At 38.6% G+C, this 22825-nt stretch overlaps 2 protein-coding genes across 3 annotated transcripts; both read right to left on the bottom strand.

The window, feature by feature from the left end:
- Positions 1-6234: 6234 nt before the first annotated feature.
- On the bottom strand, positions 6235-12672 carry pdcd10b (programmed cell death 10b). Of its 2 annotated transcripts, XM_079451910.1 has the most exons (9): positions 12500-12672; positions 11765-11925; positions 10649-10702; positions 8556-8673; positions 8264-8390; positions 7675-7753; positions 7442-7524; positions 7227-7324; positions 6879-7138 (listed from the first exon to the last, which is right to left on the bottom strand). In XM_079451910.1, the coding sequence occupies exons 2-8, from the start codon at positions 11852-11854 to the stop codon at positions 7243-7245; spliced, it is 633 nt and encodes a 210-aa protein (XP_079308036.1). In that variant the 5' UTR covers positions 11855-11925; positions 12500-12672; the 3' UTR covers positions 6879-7138; positions 7227-7242. The 2 variants fall into 2 exon arrangements, with proteins under 2 accessions (XP_079308035.1, XP_079308036.1); XM_079451909.1 differs by having other exon boundaries at positions 6235-7324.
- A 301-nt stretch (positions 12673-12973) lies between these two features.
- golim4b (golgi integral membrane protein 4b) lies at positions 12974-21705 on the bottom strand. Its single transcript, XM_079451553.1, has 13 exons — positions 21344-21705; positions 19590-19664; positions 19380-19429; positions 19221-19274; positions 18488-18638; positions 18130-18212; positions 17957-18040; positions 14995-15331; positions 14737-14810; positions 14191-14319; positions 13794-13847; positions 13623-13712; positions 12974-13534 (listed from the first exon to the last, which is right to left on the bottom strand). The coding sequence occupies exons 1-13, from the start codon at positions 21528-21530 to the stop codon at positions 13496-13498; spliced, it is 1407 nt and encodes a 468-aa protein (XP_079307679.1). The 5' UTR covers positions 21531-21705; the 3' UTR covers positions 12974-13495.
- Between the last annotated feature and the right edge of the window lie 1120 nt (positions 21706-22825).

The following is a 22825-nucleotide window of genomic DNA, read 5'->3' as shown; positions in this document are numbered from 1 at the left end:
CAATGCGCGATAAACAATATCAAAATGCATTTTTGCAAAACAGGAAGGGCAGGAATTGATCAGACTTCTCCATTACAGGAGCAAACGGCGGGCTGGCGAGGGAGGAGGGGAGATGAAAGAACATCAATGCACAGAAAATGTGAAAAGCCACAGAGAAGCACTGCCCGGCATAATGACTCAGCTGCCGCGCAGGGACCAACAACTTTCTAAAGCATCTCAGACATTATGCAGAAAGACGAAGGTTCTCTCTGCCCGCTACTCTGACTGTAGGCGATGGCTGATGCAATTAAAACCAGCCCACGGATCTCGTGCACAGACGCCACGAGGAGCCACATCGCGCTGGTGCTGCAAGACCGACCGGGCCCGAATCTACAATTTTCCAGCATGCATAATTAACACGCATTACTAATTCATACCTAAAGTGCTTCCCGTGTAATCTACCGCAGTTGACTTTAATGAAACACATGTACCGTTGAGCGATCCGCAACTGCGTAACGCGCATCCAATGAACAGGCGCTCGTGGCCATGCCCAATTATAGATACAAAATTCAAATGAATCGCGGGCCGTTTTAATAACACCAAATGTAAATTTAACACGCGTGGCACTTAGTATTCAAATAACGGAAGAGGAAAACACGCACGGGTTCTCGGCAGGCGCATAAACACAAAACCCCTTATCAACCGGTGCCATACGGAATAAGCTGAAACTCGTAAACGCTTTGTAACCGAGCACTGGAGATTGCCAAGAGCCCGGCTGACCTCTGACCTCCCCGCAACACATTCTTAACATAAACCTTTTAAAGGCAAGTCGGGAGAGAGGATTTACTCCATTGTGCTTTAAAACCCTGGTTGGTCGGATTATGCTGCCGCGTGTTATCAGACAGCTGACCGACTGAAATATCAGTGTCGTGACCCACGCCGGCCCTGCATTAGTCTCCTCGTGGACCAAGTCGGGCGAAATGGAAAAACCTCTTCACCGAATGTGACAAAAGACGGTTCTCAGGCGCGAAATGCATTCACGTCCTTCTCTCCTCTCCGCTGCACTGGTTCTGCACGGGCTTGTGAAGGTCTTCGCACCTAAAAAATCTGTTGTGGATGCTACGGAGGTGAAGTTCAGAGGCAAATTATGGAGGTGTAAGAAAGGCGACTCGGGAAAATAATACATCTGTTCTATAGCTGCTCAAACATGTACTTTGACACAATTACGCGTTGCGAGTGAATTTTCACCCTCCGGCTACGGCGTTGTGACAGGTGGGAACAGAGCCGGCCAGAAGATTGCCTCCAAAGTGCTTGGAAGAAGTGACAGGTTGCTAGTAGCGTAAAGTAGTGATACTTCACTGCCAAGCAACATCTCGAGCGGAGTGATATCACCGCCTCTCTGCATCTTTTCAAGACCTTGGATTTCGCATCGTAGACTAGCAAAACGATTTTAATTGTGGTAGTCAAACGCAGACTAGACTAGAATATGAAAACCATAGTGTGAGGTTGCCAGTGCTATACTGGCATCAAGTGGCTGAGATGGGAAGATTGCGGGAACGCCTACAGCAGTTCTGCTTCCTCACCCTGACATGCCAACGTCCCCATGTATTTCCTCATGCACACACGCTTTTCCACGCCTGTGCAAGGAAGCTTGAATAATTCATGATTTATTCAAACTTGCTCAGCATTTAAATACCAAAACGCTTGACGTTCGTGTTAACCAGACACAAACATAAAAGGAAATCCATCTTACAGGTTATCAACAAGATAACCATGGTTTTATTTATCACCTTGAGTTTAGAACGGCACGGCGTTAATATTAAACGACACTCCCTTAGATGTATGTTGTGCTGAGGGTGCGTGCTGCTATACGCGTGTGTATTCAATTACCTCGCCCCGAGTTAATCCATGGTTCAACAACAATTTTAATTTCATGGAAGAGTACACAAATACCTGGGGATTGAAAGATCCTGTATTTTAATGACCCGGGTTACAGTAGGACATCTGCCGACACCGTCTGCGGACCTTTTTGCTCCCGCGCCCCGGCGAAAATAAACATACATCATGTTGCTATGATAACTAATGGTGTGAGGAGGTCCCACTTCTCCACCAAAGTGCTCTCTCCATCAGTAACATCAGCAGGGACTCCGGCGCCGCTTTATACATCCTGGGGAGAGAGGCGTAAAAATCGATATGTGATTGAACGGAGGTAACTGACATGAGATGTTGTGCGAGGAATGATTAAAAAGCGTCAGTGGTCAAGCACATTTGTAAATATCCTTAAGGTAGACCTCACGGTGCGTTCCAGACCTCAGATTTAGGAAATAAACGCAACTTGAAGTCGGATGTCCGACCTAGATGCTTCATTTCACACGGCCTGACCAAGACGCTTCCGGTGAGATTACATTTTAAAGCATTTTCAAATCATATAAAATAAAGTATCTTATACGTAGATAAGAAATAATGTTTTGCCGCTCTTAAGTGCCGTGTCATGTGGTGGGAAAAAATATGAATCTTATAAAATATGAATCTTTGTAACACCAAACCATCAGCCACTGTGCACAAAAAAGATCAAAGCGCAAATTTTGAGAATGTATTCAATAAAATCAATAAATAAGATAAGATACAAAAGAGGCTCTCTCACACACATGCCATTACACGGTTTTACTTTTTTTTACAACCAGATGGCTTGAACTGCTTTTTAAAAACTGGATTTTAACAGCCTGGTATCTGTTTTAACCTGCAATATATTTGAAAAAGTATTTACATTTTTTTTATTGTTTTCAGTGGGTAAAAATGGGATAATAGTTATTGCATAAATATTTATTAGTACCATCAAAATATCAAAAAACTGAAATAGAAAATAAATAACATTATTGAACAAAAATGTATTATTACAATGTAATAATGACATACGTTTTCCTTTTTAAGGCTCCGGTCACTTTCAACCCCGAAGGTCAGATTTTTTAAAAGCATGTTTTTTTGCAAATAATACACCTTATGCACAGTTTATCTCACAATTATTCTCGAGGTTTAAGTGAGTTTTCCTGTAAAATATTCAAGAATCTACATATTCTCTTATTGTAAATTTGCTTCTTCTCGCAGGCCTTCAGACTGCTGACCACTTCTCACCCAACCTCCCGTCATACTGAACACTACCCACACATACACTGATCATATTTGAGTATATTATACAAATACAAGTCTCCTGCGTATACTATGAACGCCGGACTCCAGTGTATATTGTGTTGAATGTGTATATATTTGCATAATGTGTATACTATGTTAATATGTGCATTCTAATATTTATTTATCAAAGTATACTGTAATATCTTGTTGTTTGTACATCCATGGCCGAGTCTTGCACATACGAATTTCCCTGCCGGTATACTTTTTTATGGTAGACTTGATTTGACTAACGTGCAATCCAGGAACATTAGCTTTTGACTTCTTATAACGTTAGGGGAACATTCCCAGAAAGTTAGTTTTATATCATTAATGGAGCGATTCCCACCATCCTCGCAACTATTACCGCCCTCCAGAGAGCAAGACTTTTGACAAATCTGTGTTCTTTGTCTCCAAATGTTATCATGCTGGGTGATTTTAACAATCATATAGACATTGTCAGCAATGCATACACAAGTCATTTCTTAGTTATGACGCTTGGATAGTTTTGGTATGCAGCAATTGAACACACTTCCCACTCATCTTAGAGATAGTCATACTTGATCTTGTTTGCTGCTCCTGCATAACACCTTGTACCGTTTCTGACTTGTCTACACACGCTGGTGTCATTTTGTGCCCAACTGGCAGTTTTGAAGGTGTCATTTCGGAATATTAAAAGCATTGATGTGCCTACTCTTGATGACGAACTTGACATCTACTCCAGCATGTCTGATTTCGGTTGAATAAGGACTCATTTTACAAAGATGGACATCATTTCAGATGATTTAACACCTGTGAAAACTCCACCCGGTTCATTGGTACATTGAGCTCCTTGGTTTACACCTGAACTGCGTTGACTTAAAACTAAGTTCTGTCTAGAACACCTTACAGTGCACATTTCTCCAGCAATTGCACTGGCTTAAAGTATCGAGTGGATTTTAAGATATAAGAACTTCTTCAGGTTTAGACCCTTTCACACGCTCTCAGATCTCCATCTTCAATTTGTCTTGTGGTGCCTCGGATACTACCAGAGATCTTTTAGCCATGCCCCCGCCTATGGAACTCCATTTCCTAAGAGATCCGAAACTGCGATTTCTTGCGTACTTTTTAAACACGTCTTAAGACGTATCATTTTCCTTAAGCTTTTTGTAATATGCAATATTTTATAATATTCATGACAGTTTAATTTCTGGGTCTAACTTTCTGGGAACCAAACCCAAAAATTGTTAGCTGGGTTTCGGCTTCGCCTCGATTACGCATGGACGCAACGTTCACCTAGAAGAAGATCCATGCAATTCTATTTGTCTTCGTGTGAAACTTTCCATCTCATATTGCGAGAATGCCGACGAAAACAAAGCTGTTCCTAGTAGAGGCTCATTAAACTCAACTCGGACCATTTTAAATGCTAATTCTGCGCTGGCTTGTGGGCATTCTGCATTAATGCCTGCACCTTTTTCCTGAATCCAGAGGACCGGAGAGCGTCTCGCATGAATATCAAACATCGTGTATAAATTAAATCTGAGATTTTGACTGGAGTGACTTTGAGCGTCTGATTTAAATTTAAAATTCCAAATGCAAAGCCCACTTTAGAAAATGAAAGAGAATTTCGACTTTCGAGCCATCGACTCTCTCCGTCCTTATTATTTTATAGCAAGCACTTATTATGATGAGAGCTGTTAAAGAAGGCATCCGAGGAGGCCGTGTCAGCTGGGTTTCTCATGTCAAAAGTCCGACCAGTGGCCTCTCGATAAAAATGGCTTTTCTGACAGGTTCTGCCGATTCCTAAAGGTCAGACTACACGCTGTTTGACCGCATACTACCGTTACTTTATCAGACACGCAGACAGAGGCCCTGCTGGACCCTTCACCAAAACACCTGCAGTCCTCAGTATTATATTGACAGATGGGGAGAAATTTATGAATGCAATAATCGACGCAGACAGACTTCCCTGCTGACATTTCCAATCGATGAGTCTCTATAACTGATCAATCTGCTTCCGCTGCAAACTACGAGACGGATCTCTGAGCCTTAAAGGGCATCATTAGTTATTAAAGCAGAAGCAGCAACTCACAGTCTGTGTTGGCCTTGGGCGTTCTACTTAGAGTCGGTAATAAACGATTTGCTCACAGTGTCGTCCGCCCCGCCTTGGCAGTCACTTACGGTTTTATCTCCAGGATTACGCACAAAACCTGCAGAAGAGAACCTCTGTATGGGAGGATATTTATAAGAGATGTTCACCCTGCTGTGGGACACAAAAGATATTTGGGGAAATGTCTCTGTGGTTTTGTGTTCGTACAATGGAAGTCAATGGGGGACTTTGTTGTTAATGTAATATAAATATCCTCTTTTGTGTTGAGCAGAAGAAAGAAAGTCACACATGTTTGCAATGACATACGGGTGAGTAAATGAAGGAAGATGTCATCTCTCAAAACAGGTAGTTTTTTTTGTCATCTGTATATTACCCTCATTTAAATAAATTTGTGTATAGATTAGGGCTGTCAAATGATTAATCGTGATTGATCGCATCCAGAGTCAAAGTTTGAGTTTACATAATATATGTCTGTTTACTGTGCATATTAATGTTTTATTTAGAAACACATGCATATATTTAAGAATAAACATTATAATATGTATAACTGTCAATATGTTTCCAAAATATATGCATATATGTGTATGTTTTTGTTTTTATAAACACAAACTTTTATTCTGGATGCGATTCATTTTAAAGCCCTATTACAGACTGATATTTTTCGACGGATGGTTCAATATGAAATAAATACATTCTTTGAGAACCGAGTTTTGACTGCAAATGTCACATCCGTAACTGGAATTGCCCACTGCATTTCTTACATTTTGGTGGTATACCTGGGAGTTTGTGAAAGTCAAATATGCCCTCATACAAATAAAGTCAAACCTAAATGTGTTCAGACACCAGATATATTTTGTGATATTTTTTACTATAGTGGGTGCAGGACACTGTAGTTCATTTATGTAAGTGAGGATAGTAAAATAAAGTAAAGTGTGCCATTTTATATCCCAAAAAAGTTGTTCTTTTTCTACCAGTAAAAACAATATCGGGGACAAATTATTCAGACACCGATCAAGTGTTTTTACTTTAATTGCTAATTTGACCTTTTTACACCACAGATTGACACCAAAAACGTAGCATTGCTTAACATAGCAAAGGTAATTGGTTGCCCTAAATTGGTATTATCTAATCGGGTACAAAAATGCAAAACAGCTGACAGCTATTCAATTTAATTCATTACTTTTCTTTCTATCAAAAGTTAACTGACATTATCAAAATGATTTTTTCTGATACAGTCTAACGGAGTCAGTCATATTTGAATACCATTTTTAACTATAGCGAATTAACTGACAATGTGAGAAATGTCTAAATAAATGTCATTTGACTGCATGTCCTCTGTTGGACAATACCCTTCGGCCACTGCTATGTGTTCTGGCTTTTATTATTGTAAATTGGTCTAACCAATTGGATTAAACTCATCCCAGTACACCCCATTCTGTCTTTAGACAGACATTACATAGATCATTTAATATCCACTTAAACACAGGCCGAGTCAAAGGCCTCTGCATTATCTGTGCTTCTTAATGTACATTGCATTACAGAGCAAACGTCATAAAAGCCGGTATTGAACTTCCTTGGTGCATCTCTCGGGATTTACTCGGCGAATAAACCGAAAGCTCCCAGGACAGAGAATATTACAAATGTCAACATTTGGAAACTATTTATTGAACATTTATAACCAAATATCTGTTAAATACATCATTTCTCATTCGTAATGCCTCAATGTCAAAGAACAGCAATATTTACACTTTGTATATGGAATGTTGCGTGACACTTTAAGGCGCAGAGTCTTTTGGCTTTCATTTGACTGGAATGACAGCGAGAGAAAAGCTTGAATCGTGAAATCGTGATTATTAAATAAGGAGAAAAGTAACATTTTGTAGTGAATTCCTCTTTTCCAAGTTCCTTCAAATGAAGCAAAGTTTATAAATTATACTTTTAAAAAGACAAAAAAATGTATGTTACATATAACTGCATCCATTTCCTTGCATACATCACAACTTTGTCTCCTAGTTGACAGTTTTGAAGGTTTGAAGTATCAAGTTTGTTTGGTGGATCAGCCTGTTGGCACTGATGAAGACGTTTATTGCCCTGCGAGTCAGAAAGAGGATGCATAGGATTGTCATATTTCAATAAACGGTTCACTTTCAAACAACCAAGCAGATGTCTATTAAACAAGCATTATACATCCATCACTTGCTTGCTTACTTTCCATCTTTGAAGTATGTTTTCAGCGTATCGCTGAAGCTCTTGGAGTACTTCACAAACTCCTTTTTTTGGTGTTCGAGAGCCTGGAAAAAGATTTCTCATATCAACCGTTTTTATTTACAAAGCTCGGTCTTAAAAATCTAAATCCAATGGCTATGAAAGTCAGACACATTTCTGCTCGAGCTTGCTGGCTCTCCTGAAGAAGCTGTATCTGAGAAGTAAAAACGACTTACCCTGCGATTCTGATACTGATATTTCTTAAACACATTGTTGACTGTGTCCAGCAGTTCCTTTATAGCGCTGGCTATGTCTCTGTGGAAATCAGTGGGAGGTCAGAAGTGATGAATACATTTATGAACGGTGAAGCGCTGACTCAGCAGTCAGACATGTGGCGAATCGCTAGATAATAGAGTCGAGTCCCATTAGAACGTCTACAAATCTTTCACATTTTGGCATCTGCAGAGGTCTGCGCATCCCTGTCATTTTCAGCTACGTGAGACTGCTAAGTCGATTCACTGTTGGCTTTACTGACTCTAGCTAAAGCTCTAGACTTTATGCAAAGCTATAAGGAAGAAAAATCCATAGGCTCCATTCAGACTGCAGTTAGTGGGCAATCATTACTATAGTATACGGCAAATGCTTTAATCTTAAGTGAATTGCGTGTGCACTTGTAACTGAGACGACTCCCCTGGAGAGACCCGAGGCTAAGTGTCATGAAAGTGTCGTGTAAAGGGTTGTCACACACAAACGTAAAACTTGTATTATTTACTCCATCAACTGTTCCTTTGACAACTATGCTTCGACAAAGGAGAAGATACTCACTTTATGGTCTGTAGAAAGCGCACCCTGTCGTTGATCTCGTCTGGGATTTTGCTCAGGATTTGTTTGAGGGCTCTTGCTTTCTCGTTCAGGTCGTGGAACTCCTGCTCTGGTCTTTCGACCATGTACTCTGAAACGTGTTTGAAGCAGACACGCTTTCTTTTTACACACCGCCCAGTTTCAACTCTTTATTTACCTGCCTAAGCAGATCTTTATTTCGACTGTTACTGAATTTCATTATAGAATAACCCGAAATTAGGAGGAACTAAAGAAGAGACAGATGGTGTTGTCTTACCCTCCACGTCATCGGCTGCCATGCGCAGTAGTGATTCTGTGAAGTTGATCTCCACATTCTTCTTCTCCAGTATCTTCATTATGACGTCCTGAGTGAGTCCTGGGTTCTCCTTCTCTGCCTTAAGATGACAGTGGATAAAGGACATCACACTACATTTAGTCACAGACTAAATACATTGTTAATCATGAGATTATTCTAAGCACAGAACATTTGTGACCTTGTACCACAAAACCAGCCATAAGTAGCACGGAAACATTTATATGTGGTATGGATCAAAATGATCTATATTTCTTTTATGCCAAAAATCATCCGGATATTTGGTCAAAATCAAGTTCCATGAAGATATTTTGGAAAAAATCGAAACGTTACATTTGTGAGAGCAAAATGGCAAACAAATATAGCCGGAAACTTGCCTACAAACGTCACTCACTGCTGCCCGCTCTGGGAACTACCCACTCAAGATTGGTTTCTATGTAAAGCTTAGACTTTCAGCTTTCGGGTACATCTACTCTCCGCAATGTCATTACAGCGGTAAGCCAATAGAAACTATTACTATTAAAACAAACCTGTTTTTTCTTACCGACGGCCTTCTACAGCGCCTCGATGCACAACTTTAAAGGCGAATTTCTCAATATTTTAGATTTTCTGCACCCTCAAGATTGCAGAGTTTATAATAGTTGTATCTCGACCAAGCAGCAACCTTCCGATCGCTCTTGCAAAGTGACTTAAACTGCAATTTATCGACAGGCTCCAAAAGAGAGCGGAATCTCACTGAGCCTCATGCTAAAATGGGCAACTTTACAGCAGAAAAAACATTTACAGTCCGATACAAAAAAGATTTTGGTCCACGTAGCTAATTTTACCCTTCATGACAACAACTTGGAGGGAAAATGTTTTATAACCGTTTAACATATACCGAACTCGTACGGGTCTCGGGTCAGGTCCCTCGTGAAGACCTCTAGTGTGAAGTTACATAGCACTGTGACCCACGTTAATAAATGGGCGTGACTACCTCACATGTTGAACTCCTGCATGTTAGTCGGAGTGGCTCTTTGATCAGTTCAGCTCGATATAAAATCACTACGCGATTGAGTCGTTTATAACGTGCTTTTGATACAGCAACACTCGTCAAACACCATCGTTATAAATATACTTTATTATCATGAAAATATGAAAATGTTTGATGAACAGCGATAGAATATGACCATTGGCATTCCCTGGAACTGTGTGTAGTTGGGTGCCAAATGACATACTATACACTATGCATATACTGTAGGCACTCAACCATGTAGTGTATGAATTTTAGAAGAGTAGTATCATCCCAAATGGAATATTAAACGGTTTTATACCAACCGGAAGTATATCGGACTCAGGGGAGGGCTAAAAATGCCTGGCCATGGCACACTTAGTATAGTCCTACCTCTTTTTGTTGCTTTTTTGTTACATTTATGCATTTGACAGACGCTTTTATCCAAAGCGATTTACATTGCATTGTACTATACATTTGTTTCTGACTATGTGTTGAGAGGGGGAGAGGAGCTTCATGTTTTTGATTAAATAAAAAAATGCAAATAATTCGTTTTTAAATAATGGTGCACACGGAGAAATGATTTACAATAATCACTGCAGCTCTGTGTGAAACCCTTCAAATTTTCCACTTTGATTTCATGGTGACTTTAAGTGCGTGAAGTGTCCACACTTCATGTTTTCGGTTGAAAAGGTGCTTCATTCGGGATCTTAAAGTGCACTTCCTGTGAATGCACTACTCACACTATTCGACTACAAGATGGCATAGAATAGTGTATAAGTGAGTGATTTCGGAGTTTCTGCGCGATAGCACCCTCTGGCTTTCGGATGTTGTGGCATTGAACCATAATTAATTGAGGAAACTGAGCATAAGAATTGCACAAATATCGGCCAGCCCCAATACATTTATGTAGTACAATGTAGTATTAATCATTCCAGTTTTGTTATTATTACTCATATCGTGAAACTGGTTTTTGGTCATACCGCCCAGCCCTAAATGACTCTAAACACAGAATTGTCATGAGTGATGGCATGTCAAATCAAATGGTGATGCGACATGATCTTACTTTTATAAATGCCGCCCGCAACGTCTGTGCCGCTGACAGATTTATCCTTTCCAACTGTTATACAGAACAAAATTAACATCAGACAGCACACAAATTCATGTATACATTTGTTCCGTAAACACCCAGATAGCACAGGTACATCTGTAAGATGTCTGCTAAAGATCTGGAAAACATCGGCTGTGTAAAAACATCTTAGAAAGAGCTGTTGCTCATCCATTCTAAATCATACACATCTTACAGACGTCTTCTAGATGTCTATATGACATCTGACAGCAGACATCGTAAAAACATCCACTAAACATCTTAGAAAGAGCTGTTGCTCATCCATTCTAAATCATACACATCTTACAGACGTCTTCTAGAGGTCTATATGACATCTGACAGCAGACTTCTCAGAGATGTAGGGCAGATGAGCACCAGCATCTGCCAGATGTCTGTGCACACATACATCTGGCTTACGTTTATTTGACGTCTGCAAGACATTTGCAATGCATCGTTTGCTCATCTGCGATACATCTCGAAGACGTCTGCTGTCAGACGTCACATAGACATCTAGAAGACGTCTGTAAGATGATTATGATTTAGAATGGATGAACATCAGCTCTTTCTAAGATGTTTAGCGGATGTTTTCTTACGATGTCTGCTGTCAGAAGTCATAAAGACATCTAGAAGACGTCTGTAAGATGATTATGATTTAGAATGGATGAGCAACAGCTCTCTCTAAGATGTTTAGCGGATGTTTTTACGATGTCTGCTGTCAGACGTCACATAGACATCTAGAAGACGTCTGTAAGATGATTATGATTTAGAATGGATGAACAACAGCTCTTTCTAAGATGTTTAGTGGATGTTTTTACGATGTCTGCTGTCAGATGACATATAGACATCTAGAAGACGTCTGTAAGATGATTATGATTTAGAATGGATGAACATCAGCTCTTTCTAAGATGTTTAGCAGACGTATACAGACGTTCAGGCGTCTCCGAGACGTATCGCAGATGAGCGAAGATGTCTCGCAGATTTAAATGCAGACGTCAAATAGACGTAAGCCAGATGGATTGTGCTATCCGGGAATGTACACTACACACCATTCATACAACGGATCACAGCCGTTACCTCGCTGAAGACTGGATACATGACTGCATATAACGTCATAGAGACTATAGAATTTGTCTCAGCTTCATTCTTCATCTCTTCCATTGTCATCCTCAACGGAGAGCCCACCGCAGGTACAAATAGGCAGTGAAGCCAGCCAACTCACAGATTCCTCAAGAGTCCTGCAACCCATTTAATAAAAGAATAAGTTCAACTTTAGTTCAAATGTACACATGACACAAAACATTCACCGTGTCGCATCACATGAGATTAAGCTCCGTACCCCTGTACCTGCCTGCGTTACACCTGATCGTCTCCCATCCATTGCGCTACAACACCCATTCATACTGTTGTGACAGCGAGCATGTACACCTCGACATTATCTCATACAATCTCGATTCGTTACACTGTACTTGTATATGTGTAATGACAATAAAGTTGAATCTAATCTAATCTAAAAAAATCACGAAAAAGACAGTGGAGCTAGGCGGTTAGTTCTTAGCTTGCTATCCCGACAAGAATTATGAATGTACATTAGTCTCATTATTAATATGAGACACAAACACACTTCTGTTATCTTGCGAATTTAAGCGTCGAAGACAAATTAAAAGTCTCTTTTTGAGGCAAATCGAGCTTTGCTTAACGTTACGCGAGTGTTTTTCCAGAGTTAGCATCCAAGCTAATCCACAGCCTGTTTAAAACAGACAAACGTCCGTCGAGTTCAAAGTTTCATTAGTACAGTTTATCCAGAAATACCTCTTCTTCGCCGGATAATCCCTCAGTGCAGAGGCAAGCACTGAAAGCTTCCTTGACGATTATTTGGCCAAGTTTAGTTGTGTATTTGTTTTCAACTTCGGAAGGCGGAAGTTTTCTGATGGAACTGCGAGAAGTCGACGACTTCCGTCTGGGCGGCCAATCAGATCGCACGCATTGTACGTGCGCAGTGAACTCTTATTTGAGAATCTTTTGCAAAGTTATATTTTTTTACGTTGCAAAACAACACAGAACATTTAGTATCAAAGTACAGCCAACAGAAGATAAAAGGTTTTAATAGGAGAAAATTCACACTATTATTTAATGACCACATTCTTTCTATTTTTCTCTGTTGTTATATTGATTGTCCATGTAAAATGATTTCCCTGTAATCCTAAATTATATTTGAATCTTATAAATGTTTGTATCAGAATATATATGAAATCTTTTATACCAGTCCGAATAAATACATTCTTACAACAAAAATGACCATTTCTTTATTATTGTTTATTTACATGATATTACTGCTCAGCGTTATATCTTGTACTTCATAGAAAATATATGCATTCTTTATTCATTTAAAATAAACAAACAAAAGTCCTTCTTTCGAACTCATACTTTGAAAATGTATATCAATACATTTCACAAAAAGACAGAATTGGGGGATATTGTAATAACAAAATATTGGCTTACAGTATAATCCATTTAAATAAATACCAGTCATTTTGCCCTAAAGAAAGAATGCATTGAGGTTTTGACAGTTCAAGAAAACCTTACAAGATTCTTGGATGTGCATGAGTTGTAGTCACTTCTTAAAAGTAAGTTATTGCTATTATGTGCATTGATTTTAAATCCAGCATGGGGTGTTTTAATGTCAGTATATTTATTATGTTTACTGATATATAAAAAATGAAGACACTAGATGCAGATCCTCTTCACGTGGTTTCCTTGTTCTTCATCCTCTTATATCACTTTGTTTGGGGAGCTTTCTTTCCGGCATCAGTTTCGGCTTCTGTTTATGGTGAGGCTATTATAGCCCTGCAACAATTCAGTTTTAAAGTAAGTATTATGACATGTTGTATGATCAAAGAAAACAATTTAGAGCCATCTTGAGCATCTCACTGACCTCTGTTTCATCACGCTCGCCGTAGAGATTTTCTGCATTGTCCTCCTCATCTGCTCTCTTCTCTCGGTTATGCACCGAGTCATCAACATTCTAATGGGGGTTACAGGATGGGTGATGTATTATTTCATATCTCTTCTTCACGTCGGTCAATCCATGCATGTGTTCCCTCACCTCATCGTCATATTGTTCATCAGGCTGCTCCTCCTGCTCTGGACTTCCTGCCACCTAAGACAACAAATATAAGATACATATCCACCTCAAAAATAACAATTCTATCATTAACTTAAAAAATGCCTTTATGACACCTTTATATTTTTTTTGCGTATTTTTATGCAATGAAAGTAAATGGCGACTGAGGCTTTAGATAGCTGGAATGTTATTTACAAAAGACCAAATAAGTCATATGGGTTTTGCCTTCTGTCAGATTTGACTGCCGCTATTAACACTGACGTTGTGAGTTAACAACTGATTTTTAAGATTACATACATTGCATCCCAACAAGAAAGGTCAGAGGTCAGTATCCCTGCATTCCACGAATAAGCGATGAAGAGCTTTCCTGTTCACTCACCACAAGCTCCTCATCCTCTTCAGGCCTGACCTTGTTCATATTGCTCTTGTACAGTGTGTCTTTTGCTTCTTTGAATTCATCCCCATTCAGATGTTTGGCCTCATTCGTGTTCGGGTTTATTTCAAAGTTCTGCGCATAGGAGTCATTGTAATAGAAAATAAAAACAACGAACAGAAATACACAAATCTCAATTACTCATGAAACTCAATCGTATCGATATCAACTTTGAGGAACACGATGTGCATTTCAAATCACCCTAAATGAGAAAGTATAGTTATACTGTAGTATACAGTAGTTATTCGGCTTAAGTTGATTGGTCTTCTTTTTTTTCTACTCTTTCTATCCTTAAAGTTAGAACATCCTTTGCATTGTATACTGTGGTGGGCTTTTTAAGACCGGTTTAATTGCACTTGTGCTTTTTTTTGTCCTTATGTTGTTCCAATTGCTTCTCTTGTTATGCCTTTGGATAAATGCGTCTGCTAAATGACTAAATGTAAATAAGATAGATGAGAATTAAATAGATGAAATACATTATTACAAACCCACCATGTCATGGTGTTGAGAGTACTCTTCGGCATCTTCTTGTCCAGCTATAACATGATGTGCGATTACAGCGTTCCCTGCATTTCAACAGAAATACTTTTAACAGAAAAGTAAATGTCCTTTATAAATGCGAAATAAAAATATATAAAAGCTCATCAGCGACCAAGAACAGCAAACTCGACTGCATACATTTTTGTGTCTTTCGTCACAAAGCACTTAGCTTAACAGAATTGAGAAAAAGCCCCCAAATAGTTTCCTTACCAACAGTAATAATTAGATCTGAAGCCTGAACATGTCCTTCAGTAGTGTGGAGTGGCTCCGTCTGTATCTGTTTCTCCAGGGTTTGGCTTAGCGTGTTGTGAGGTTTAACACCCAGCTCTTCTGGGTTTGATAAGGAATGTTCCAGCACTGCCTTTTTACTCTCATCCTCTCCTTCTCTCTCCTTTGATGTGCTCTTTTCTTCTTTCTTTCCTCTTGCCTCTGCAAAAATATCAATTTGACGAGGTTGCTTCACTGCCACTTTGGTCTCATTGTTATTTTCAATTTCCGACACACCTTGAAGGAAAAACCCTTTTCCCTTTTCCTCAAATCCTTCCACCTGTAAAGGAGAAACATCCGTATGACCAAAGTGCGGTGCGGCCTGATGATAATATAAAGTCACACGTTAACACATTCACTCTTTCCAAACCCGCTTGACTTTCATCGTAAAATTCAGCAGAATGTCCGAGGTGTTGTCTTTCATACAACGGGAACATAAAACGCCCAATAAAACGAATCCACATAAACTGAATCACATGTTTGTGTCAGGAACATAACGTAAGGTTACATTTATTTGACAGTCATGGTGACATTCACGTTTACTTTTAGTGTATGATAGCACAGCTTTGATATTCTGTCTATGAATTCATCCACATAAGTGAGAAAATAAAAAGGATTGAACTATATTTTCTTTACTCAAAAAAAAATGGTTCTATATAGCACCAAAAGTGGATTTTTGCCCGTATTCACATTGGTCATCCCAAAGAACCTCTAAATGCCCTTTAGATAAAAACTCAAACTGCAGTAAGAAGTGAGAATCATTGAAAAGAGGATTAAGATTCAGGATGAATCCATTAGTAACGTGAGAGTGCGAAGGATACACATGTGTTTTTCTGTGTCTTTGGTGTGTTATAAGTTGCTCATGCATGTATTAGACACGTACAATTGCAAATATTAAAGTGTCAGAACAAAAGATGCTTTCTATCTAAAAGCGAATGCTCACCCAGACCTGCCTGAAACGCCTCGTGTAACCACACCCCCACAAATCTACATCAGTTCGTGGGATGATTTGACTAAGACCGCCCAAATGTAAACGCAAGTAAGGTATTGCTTTGGAACCTGATGTTCCAAATATGACAAGAGACGTTATATTTACATCACACGCTCGACCAATCACTATGCACTGGTTAACTGGCCAATCATAGCACACCTTGCTTTTCAGAGCGATGAGCTTAGTAAAACATATGTTAATACACACATGCACGGTACAGCGGTTATAAACCTGAAATCGTGTATACACATTGCAATACATCTAAAGCAAACGTTAATATTCGTTTTAGCCGTGTCATAACAAGTTCTTTATTGGGAAACGTCGCTATTTAGCATCTCGGTCACCCCAAAGAACCTCTGAAGAACCACTGAAGCACCAAGATATGGTGCTATATAGCACTTAAAGGGGTTCCCCTATGATTACCCGCTCACAATACAGAAAGCCTAGTGACGAGTATATCATGACTTTAACATTTACTGATGTACCTGATTTGGCTTTTTATCCAGCTCCATATGGGCTGTGTCTGTGCTCTACTGTCTTCAGTATGTGGCCGTGGTTGGCAAATCTAAGATTTTTTTCAGCTTGACACGCACTGGAAGCTTAATCGAGGTTCTCCTTCAATCGCCACAGCTCATCCACCTGAAGCTTTATTCAAACACTGAATAATGGCGGAATTAAAATTTCCGAAGTGATAGTTTGTGATGCATGGGCCGGGTAATAAAAGTCATATCCAGTAGCCTGAGACCTGACGCTATTAGACAAAAGTCCTGAGTCAGCACAGAGAGACTCTATAACAGCCATGGAGATGTGGTGAATTCATAATGTGAGATACTAGATGTTACTTATATTCAACCTTCATAAATAATTGTTATAAGTGAAAAGGAGTTTCATCTGTTTTTGTCAAAGAGGTCCTGTGACTATAAGCACTTTATAAAGTACTTCAAACTTTACTTTTACAAAATACAGCCGCAGACAGAATTAAGAAACCCTTTGAAAATGATTTCCTGTTTTTCAGAATTTACTATTTATAGTGTTAAATTATCCTTTTTGTTTCATTCTGTGATGTACTAACACTAGTTCTCCCAAATTTGAACTGAACAGTTTGCAGAAAAGATGTTTTTTGTTTAGTCCTCAAAAACTGAGAAATGATCCACTTAAGCAATACGACTGTATGTTTGTACATGTATTTAGGAAAAGTTCAAAAATATGTATTTCCCAGCTTTCATGTGTCATGACGTCAGTCTTTCACATTGCTGTTAGACGACTTTATGTCACTCCTGAGGTTTGATTTTGTTGAAGTTGTACACTGGACTGGAATGACCACAATATATCTTCAAATGCTGATTTGAAATGATAATTTGCAATGGTCTAATGATCTCAGCGGCTGTACTGTATATAGCCCATCAATTTATTTAATATAGCAATATAATATATATATTTTTATAATGCAATGTTACTAAAAAGATGATGTTTGCAGTGTTAGGTTAGAGAGAGCAGTTTTAATATTAGTGGCGTTTATGATTGCGATTACGCCACCCGGAGGCAAAAAATCTGGAAAAATGAGTAGAGAATATATAAAAACGCTCAGGATGTCTACAATGTTAGATATGAGTTTCTGTTTCAATGCAGTGCTTTAGGCCTAAAGCATGACAACTCAGATGAGATCACAATAAGTGCAGACAATATCTGAACATTGAGCCATTATGTCGTTTAAACAGTGAATGGTTTGACTACAGGCAGCAACCTACTGAAGCAAACGCTGTGGTCGACATGTTAAGGTTTAGTGTGAAAAAAAGTATAGTATAAGATTTTGCATTTGTTATTTGCGAAAATGCTTTAGCATGCAGAATGTGATGTAGTCAATGAATACATCGTCAACCAAAAGCATCAGTCAGAGGTTGAACTGAGCATTACCTGCGCTGCAACAAATGCATTTTTATGGTCTTCTAAAGTGAGTGTAAGATGACCTTTGGAGGCCTTCAGGTTATTGTGCCGTTCCTGGAACGGTGAAAAGCAAAGGATTGGTCAAAATAAGAATATACACCTCCCTTAACTAAAGTGCTATGAGTAACATAATATATTCTGACCCGCACATCGAGCAACTGTGTGTAGATGTCTTGATGAGCTTTCCTCAGTTGTTTGTTCTCCACTTGAAGGTTGTACGCGTTCTCTGCAAATGAGAAATCATCTATTAAGAATTTCAGCAAACGTGTGAGGGGTATTTAAAATGGTACATCTGAACCTTAAATCCAATGACTCTAAACAGGGCTGTGGCAACCAATTCTGAGTCCCAAAACTCTATATTGATCTGGCCTCTCTACATTAATAATTCAGCCAGTAATATTGTGGGTCCTCTGCACCGTTGGACCTCTGTAATTGTTTCCATTTTTCCAAGGTAACTACTCAATATACAGTATAAAAAATTAGAATATCACGGTGGGTTACCTTTTAGTCTTGATATTTCATCTTCTTTCTCTCTCTGCAGGTGATCCAGTTCCTGTCTGTGCTCATCTAGAATACGCTCATGGTCCTCTCCTTGATTCTGGTTCTTCTTCTGAAGTTCATAGTATTGCATCTTCAAGTCTTCATGCTGGGACTGACCCAAACACAAGCCAAAAGAAAACAAGGAAAGAATTATTATAATGTTTAACATTTAACTTTTAAATAATAATAATCTCATAACACCCTACCTAAATATATATTACGTATACACATTAAAAAACTGTCATTTTACATAATTTTGCTGTTATATTTTACATATATTTTAATGTAAACTCTAACCCTGTAGTTTTACCAAATTGTACTGTTTTTTTACAGATTTTGAAATACGGTAAAAATGTAAAATTACAGAAATCGAGTGCAAAATTTACAAGATGGGTGTAAAATAACATGAAAACTGTTATGTCGTGTTTTTTTTACTGGCGCCCTAGCTTCCAGAAGATAATTGTTTTTAGGGCTTTTTCCAGTGTTTTTTAAAATACGGTAAAAATGTTGAATTACAGAAAAACGCGAGACAGCTGTAATTTTTTTTGGCGCAAGGCTGCCAGAACACTTTTTTTACAGGATTTTTTTACAGTGTATCATTACAATTGGCACAATTAATAAATGACCGAAGCAAAAAATAGCTTACAAAAGCTTCTAAAATGCTTTTCTACAACATCCATTAAAGACATCTCACCTTCAATATTTGGTGCTGTGTCTGCATAACATTCAGTCGACTGGTTGAATCTTGCTGTTTTGTAAAGAACCACATGTCATTATGCATATCTCATAAGCACAACAACAGAAACATCTTTACAAATTATCATTAAGCTAACGCCATGTGTTAAAGCCTGACCTTCTCTTTGTTGAGAACCTTCTGCGATTCCCTCTTAAACGCAAGGAAATCTATGAAGTATTGAGATTCAATATATGATTTAATAGAGCCATTCAGGACACAGCAGTATGTTGAATCATTATATATCATTATCATTATCAAATCACATCCAGATTGAGTGGCTTGTGTCTATAAAGAAATCAATGCTTGTGCTAATGAGCAGAACATTACCCTCTTCAGCCTTCTTATGCTCAAGTCTCTCTTTCTGAAGCGATTTTTCCAGTTTAGAATGATGCTCATAAACCACTGAAAGGACACAGGAAGAGAGAAAGAGACGGAGAGAATAAATATGAATATAGTAGCCTTTTGAAATGGCACAAAGGCGTGAAAATTCTCTATGTTGTGTTACACAATGTTTCTCAAAGAACCCCATTCAAAAGCTTAGAGACAAGGCCCCAAATGCCACTGACTGACCGCAAATAAAACCTCCGTGTGTTGGGCTGCAGCTTAGTTGATAGAGCTTTGGGTTAGCCATGCTAAGGTTGTGGGTTCCAATCGAATGTATTCGAATCTGGGTGTGACTCTTTCTTCAGTGAAGAACAACACAGATGAAGATATTTTCAGAAATGTTTCAGTGGTGTTCATACTATGGAAGTTGGAGCATTAGTGGTGAGATCATTGCGTTAACAACGCATGTTTGTGGGTTCGATGCCAGGGGCTTGGGATAAAAGCGTCTGCCAAAAGCCTGAATGTAAATGTAAGTCACTGGTGTTCAGTGTTGTTAGGTTACCAACATTCTTCAAAATATGCTATTTTGTGTTCTGCAGTTACTAATACTTTTTTATGGTCTCACCAAAATAATAAACACTGCCCGTCCAAAACATGTAACCACCTGGATTTAACTAAGAAAATAAGTTGGAGCCTCCCATTGGATTGGAGGTCCAGGTTCAGCAACGTTATGTGCCCAGGGAATACCTGAATATACTGAACGACCAGATTATCCCATTAATGATTTTTTTCTTCCCTGATGGCACGTGCATATTCCAAGATGACAATGTCAGGACTCAAATTGTGAATGAGGGGTTCAGGGAGCCCGAGACAGCGTTTTCAAACACGTATCAGCCACCGCGGAGTCCACACCTTAACCCCATTGAGAATCTTTGGGATGTGCTGGAGAAGACTTTGCGCATAGTTCGGACTTTCCTGTCATCGATACAAGATCTTGACGAAAGATTAATGCGGCAAAAAATGGACATTCTGGACATTGCAGAAGCTTATCGAAAAGATGCCACGGCAAATGTGCTCCAACAAAACATGCGGGTATGGGATTTTTTTCTGGACGGCCAGCGTAAATACTGTAGAATTCAATCTGAGAAAAACACGATTACTCCTTTCATTATCATAAAATCGTTCATTTTTATAAGGGTTATTCAAACCTTAACTGTTAACATTAGTTAATGAACCACAAATAATTGTATTGACTTAAACCAACGTTACAGTCACAGTTCACCCAAAAATAAAAATGAAGTCATCATTTACTCGACCTCTTGTCATTACAAACCTGTATGACTTTCTTTCTTCTGCAAAACAAAAATGGAGATATTTAGAAAAATGGACCCCATTCACATGCATTGGTTTTGTGTTCATACAATACAAGTGAATGGGGCACAGTGCTGTTCTGTTACCAACTTCAAAACATCTTCTTTCGTCTTCTGCTGAAGAAAGAAAGTCATAAAGGTTTAAAAGAGGGTGAGAAAATGATGACAGAATTTCAGGGGGGGGGTCCTTTAACAAGGATTAACTTTCTTGCTTAAATGTTATTTACTAACGTTAATAAATACAGCCTTATTGTAAATTGTTACCAATTTGTTATAATACGTTAAATAAAGTGAAATGAACAATAATAAGTAGTAAACAGCTTAGGGATTTGCTGGCATTAGTCATTAAAAACACAAGGGACTGATGGAATGAATGCAGTGTTTTACCTTGCAGCTGTGCAGACAGGGACTCCTGATGATGCTGGTACTGTAAAGCCGTCGCCTCCGTCTTTTTCAGCTCTTTGCGCATCTCATACGAGATCATCAAGGCACACGCTGTCCCGCAGATGAAGAGGAGAAGTAAAAAAGACTGAAAAAAACTCCTCTGTCGTCTCGAACAGATTCCTTTCCCCATCTATTTCTCCTCTCGAGTAAACACCATGTGCCATGTAAATGTATTTACTAAGCGCACAGTGATCCGTCTGGTTATTTTACTAGAACCTCCGGTCGGAGCATTTTCTTTCTCCAATGCTTTTCTCAATTCTCTCTTCCAGACGGAAAATGTAGGTCCGCCTGGCTATTAATAGACTGTTTTCTAAACTTTCATACGTGTCATTGAGAAAGCAGCATCATTATGGTTTGCGTTGGTCAACTCCTCCCTTTTGACTAAAGGCGACCACCAAGAGGCCAGTGCGCAGACGTGCGCATTTCCTTTCGGGGTTGGAAACAGAATATTTGTTAAATAAACATTTTTATTGTACATTTGAAACTCACTCGGTCAATAATGTGCACATTAAATGTGTTAAACATGGTAATACACTGACTGAAAACGTAGAACCATAAGATCCTTTCTGTTTATCAAATGGTTTATTGTAGAGGATTCTTGAACTATAAAAAGAAAGAAACGGTTCATTGAAAAATAGTTATTTGGGTAACCAAACTAGTACTTCCATGGCAATTGCTGTGGAAAATCTTTTAAAGATTGTGTTTTGTAGGGGATTTAAATCTGTATGTATAGCTCGTATTCTCACGATTTGAAGATCTCACTTTTTTTACAGAATGAGTTGAGGAAAATTAAAAATGAACAACAGCCCTTTTATTATATCTCTAATGTTGCACGTTATCGTATTTTATGTCAAATTATTAAATTGCAGTTTTTAAACAAAAAAAAAAAAGAATAATGCACAAGTCTTCGTCTGTGTTTTTCCTAACTTTTACTTTTTTAAGAAATATCAGCATATCCACATTTACCAAGTTTGCAGAAAATAACAGCGGCCCCTGCTGTTCAAAACTTGAACTGCGATTCCTTTAACGTCGATTAATCGTCACATATAATCGATTTACAAACGGCTCACGGTGAATCGTCAAATCATTACATCCCTGGCAAAGGGTGGCTTCTTGTAAAAATGTCTAATATGTTAGATTATAATAATATAGACACAGGTGATAGAAAATATAGATTTGGTTTGGATTTGGGAGTTTGGAGTCATAACATGATTATTCCTTTCAATAGTTCAATAAAATGTGGTAAAATATAAATAAGTAATAAGTAAATGACCCAGACTTTTAAATCGTGGTGAATGTCATGTATACAGTGAGATTACACTTGAATTCATGCTTCATGCTTCATGAGGTTCTTCCATGCCTTAGAAGAACCTTTTGGTTTCATAAAGAGCCTTTAACATCCGAAGACATCAGTTTTAACATCTG

Source organism: Barbatula barbatula, assembly GCF_947034865.1.
Source record: "Barbatula barbatula genome assembly, chromosome: 3".
Classification (NCBI taxonomy): Eukaryota; Metazoa; Chordata; class Actinopteri; order Cypriniformes; family Nemacheilidae; genus Barbatula; species Barbatula barbatula.
This window is presented reverse-complemented; position numbering and strand designations above follow the sequence as displayed.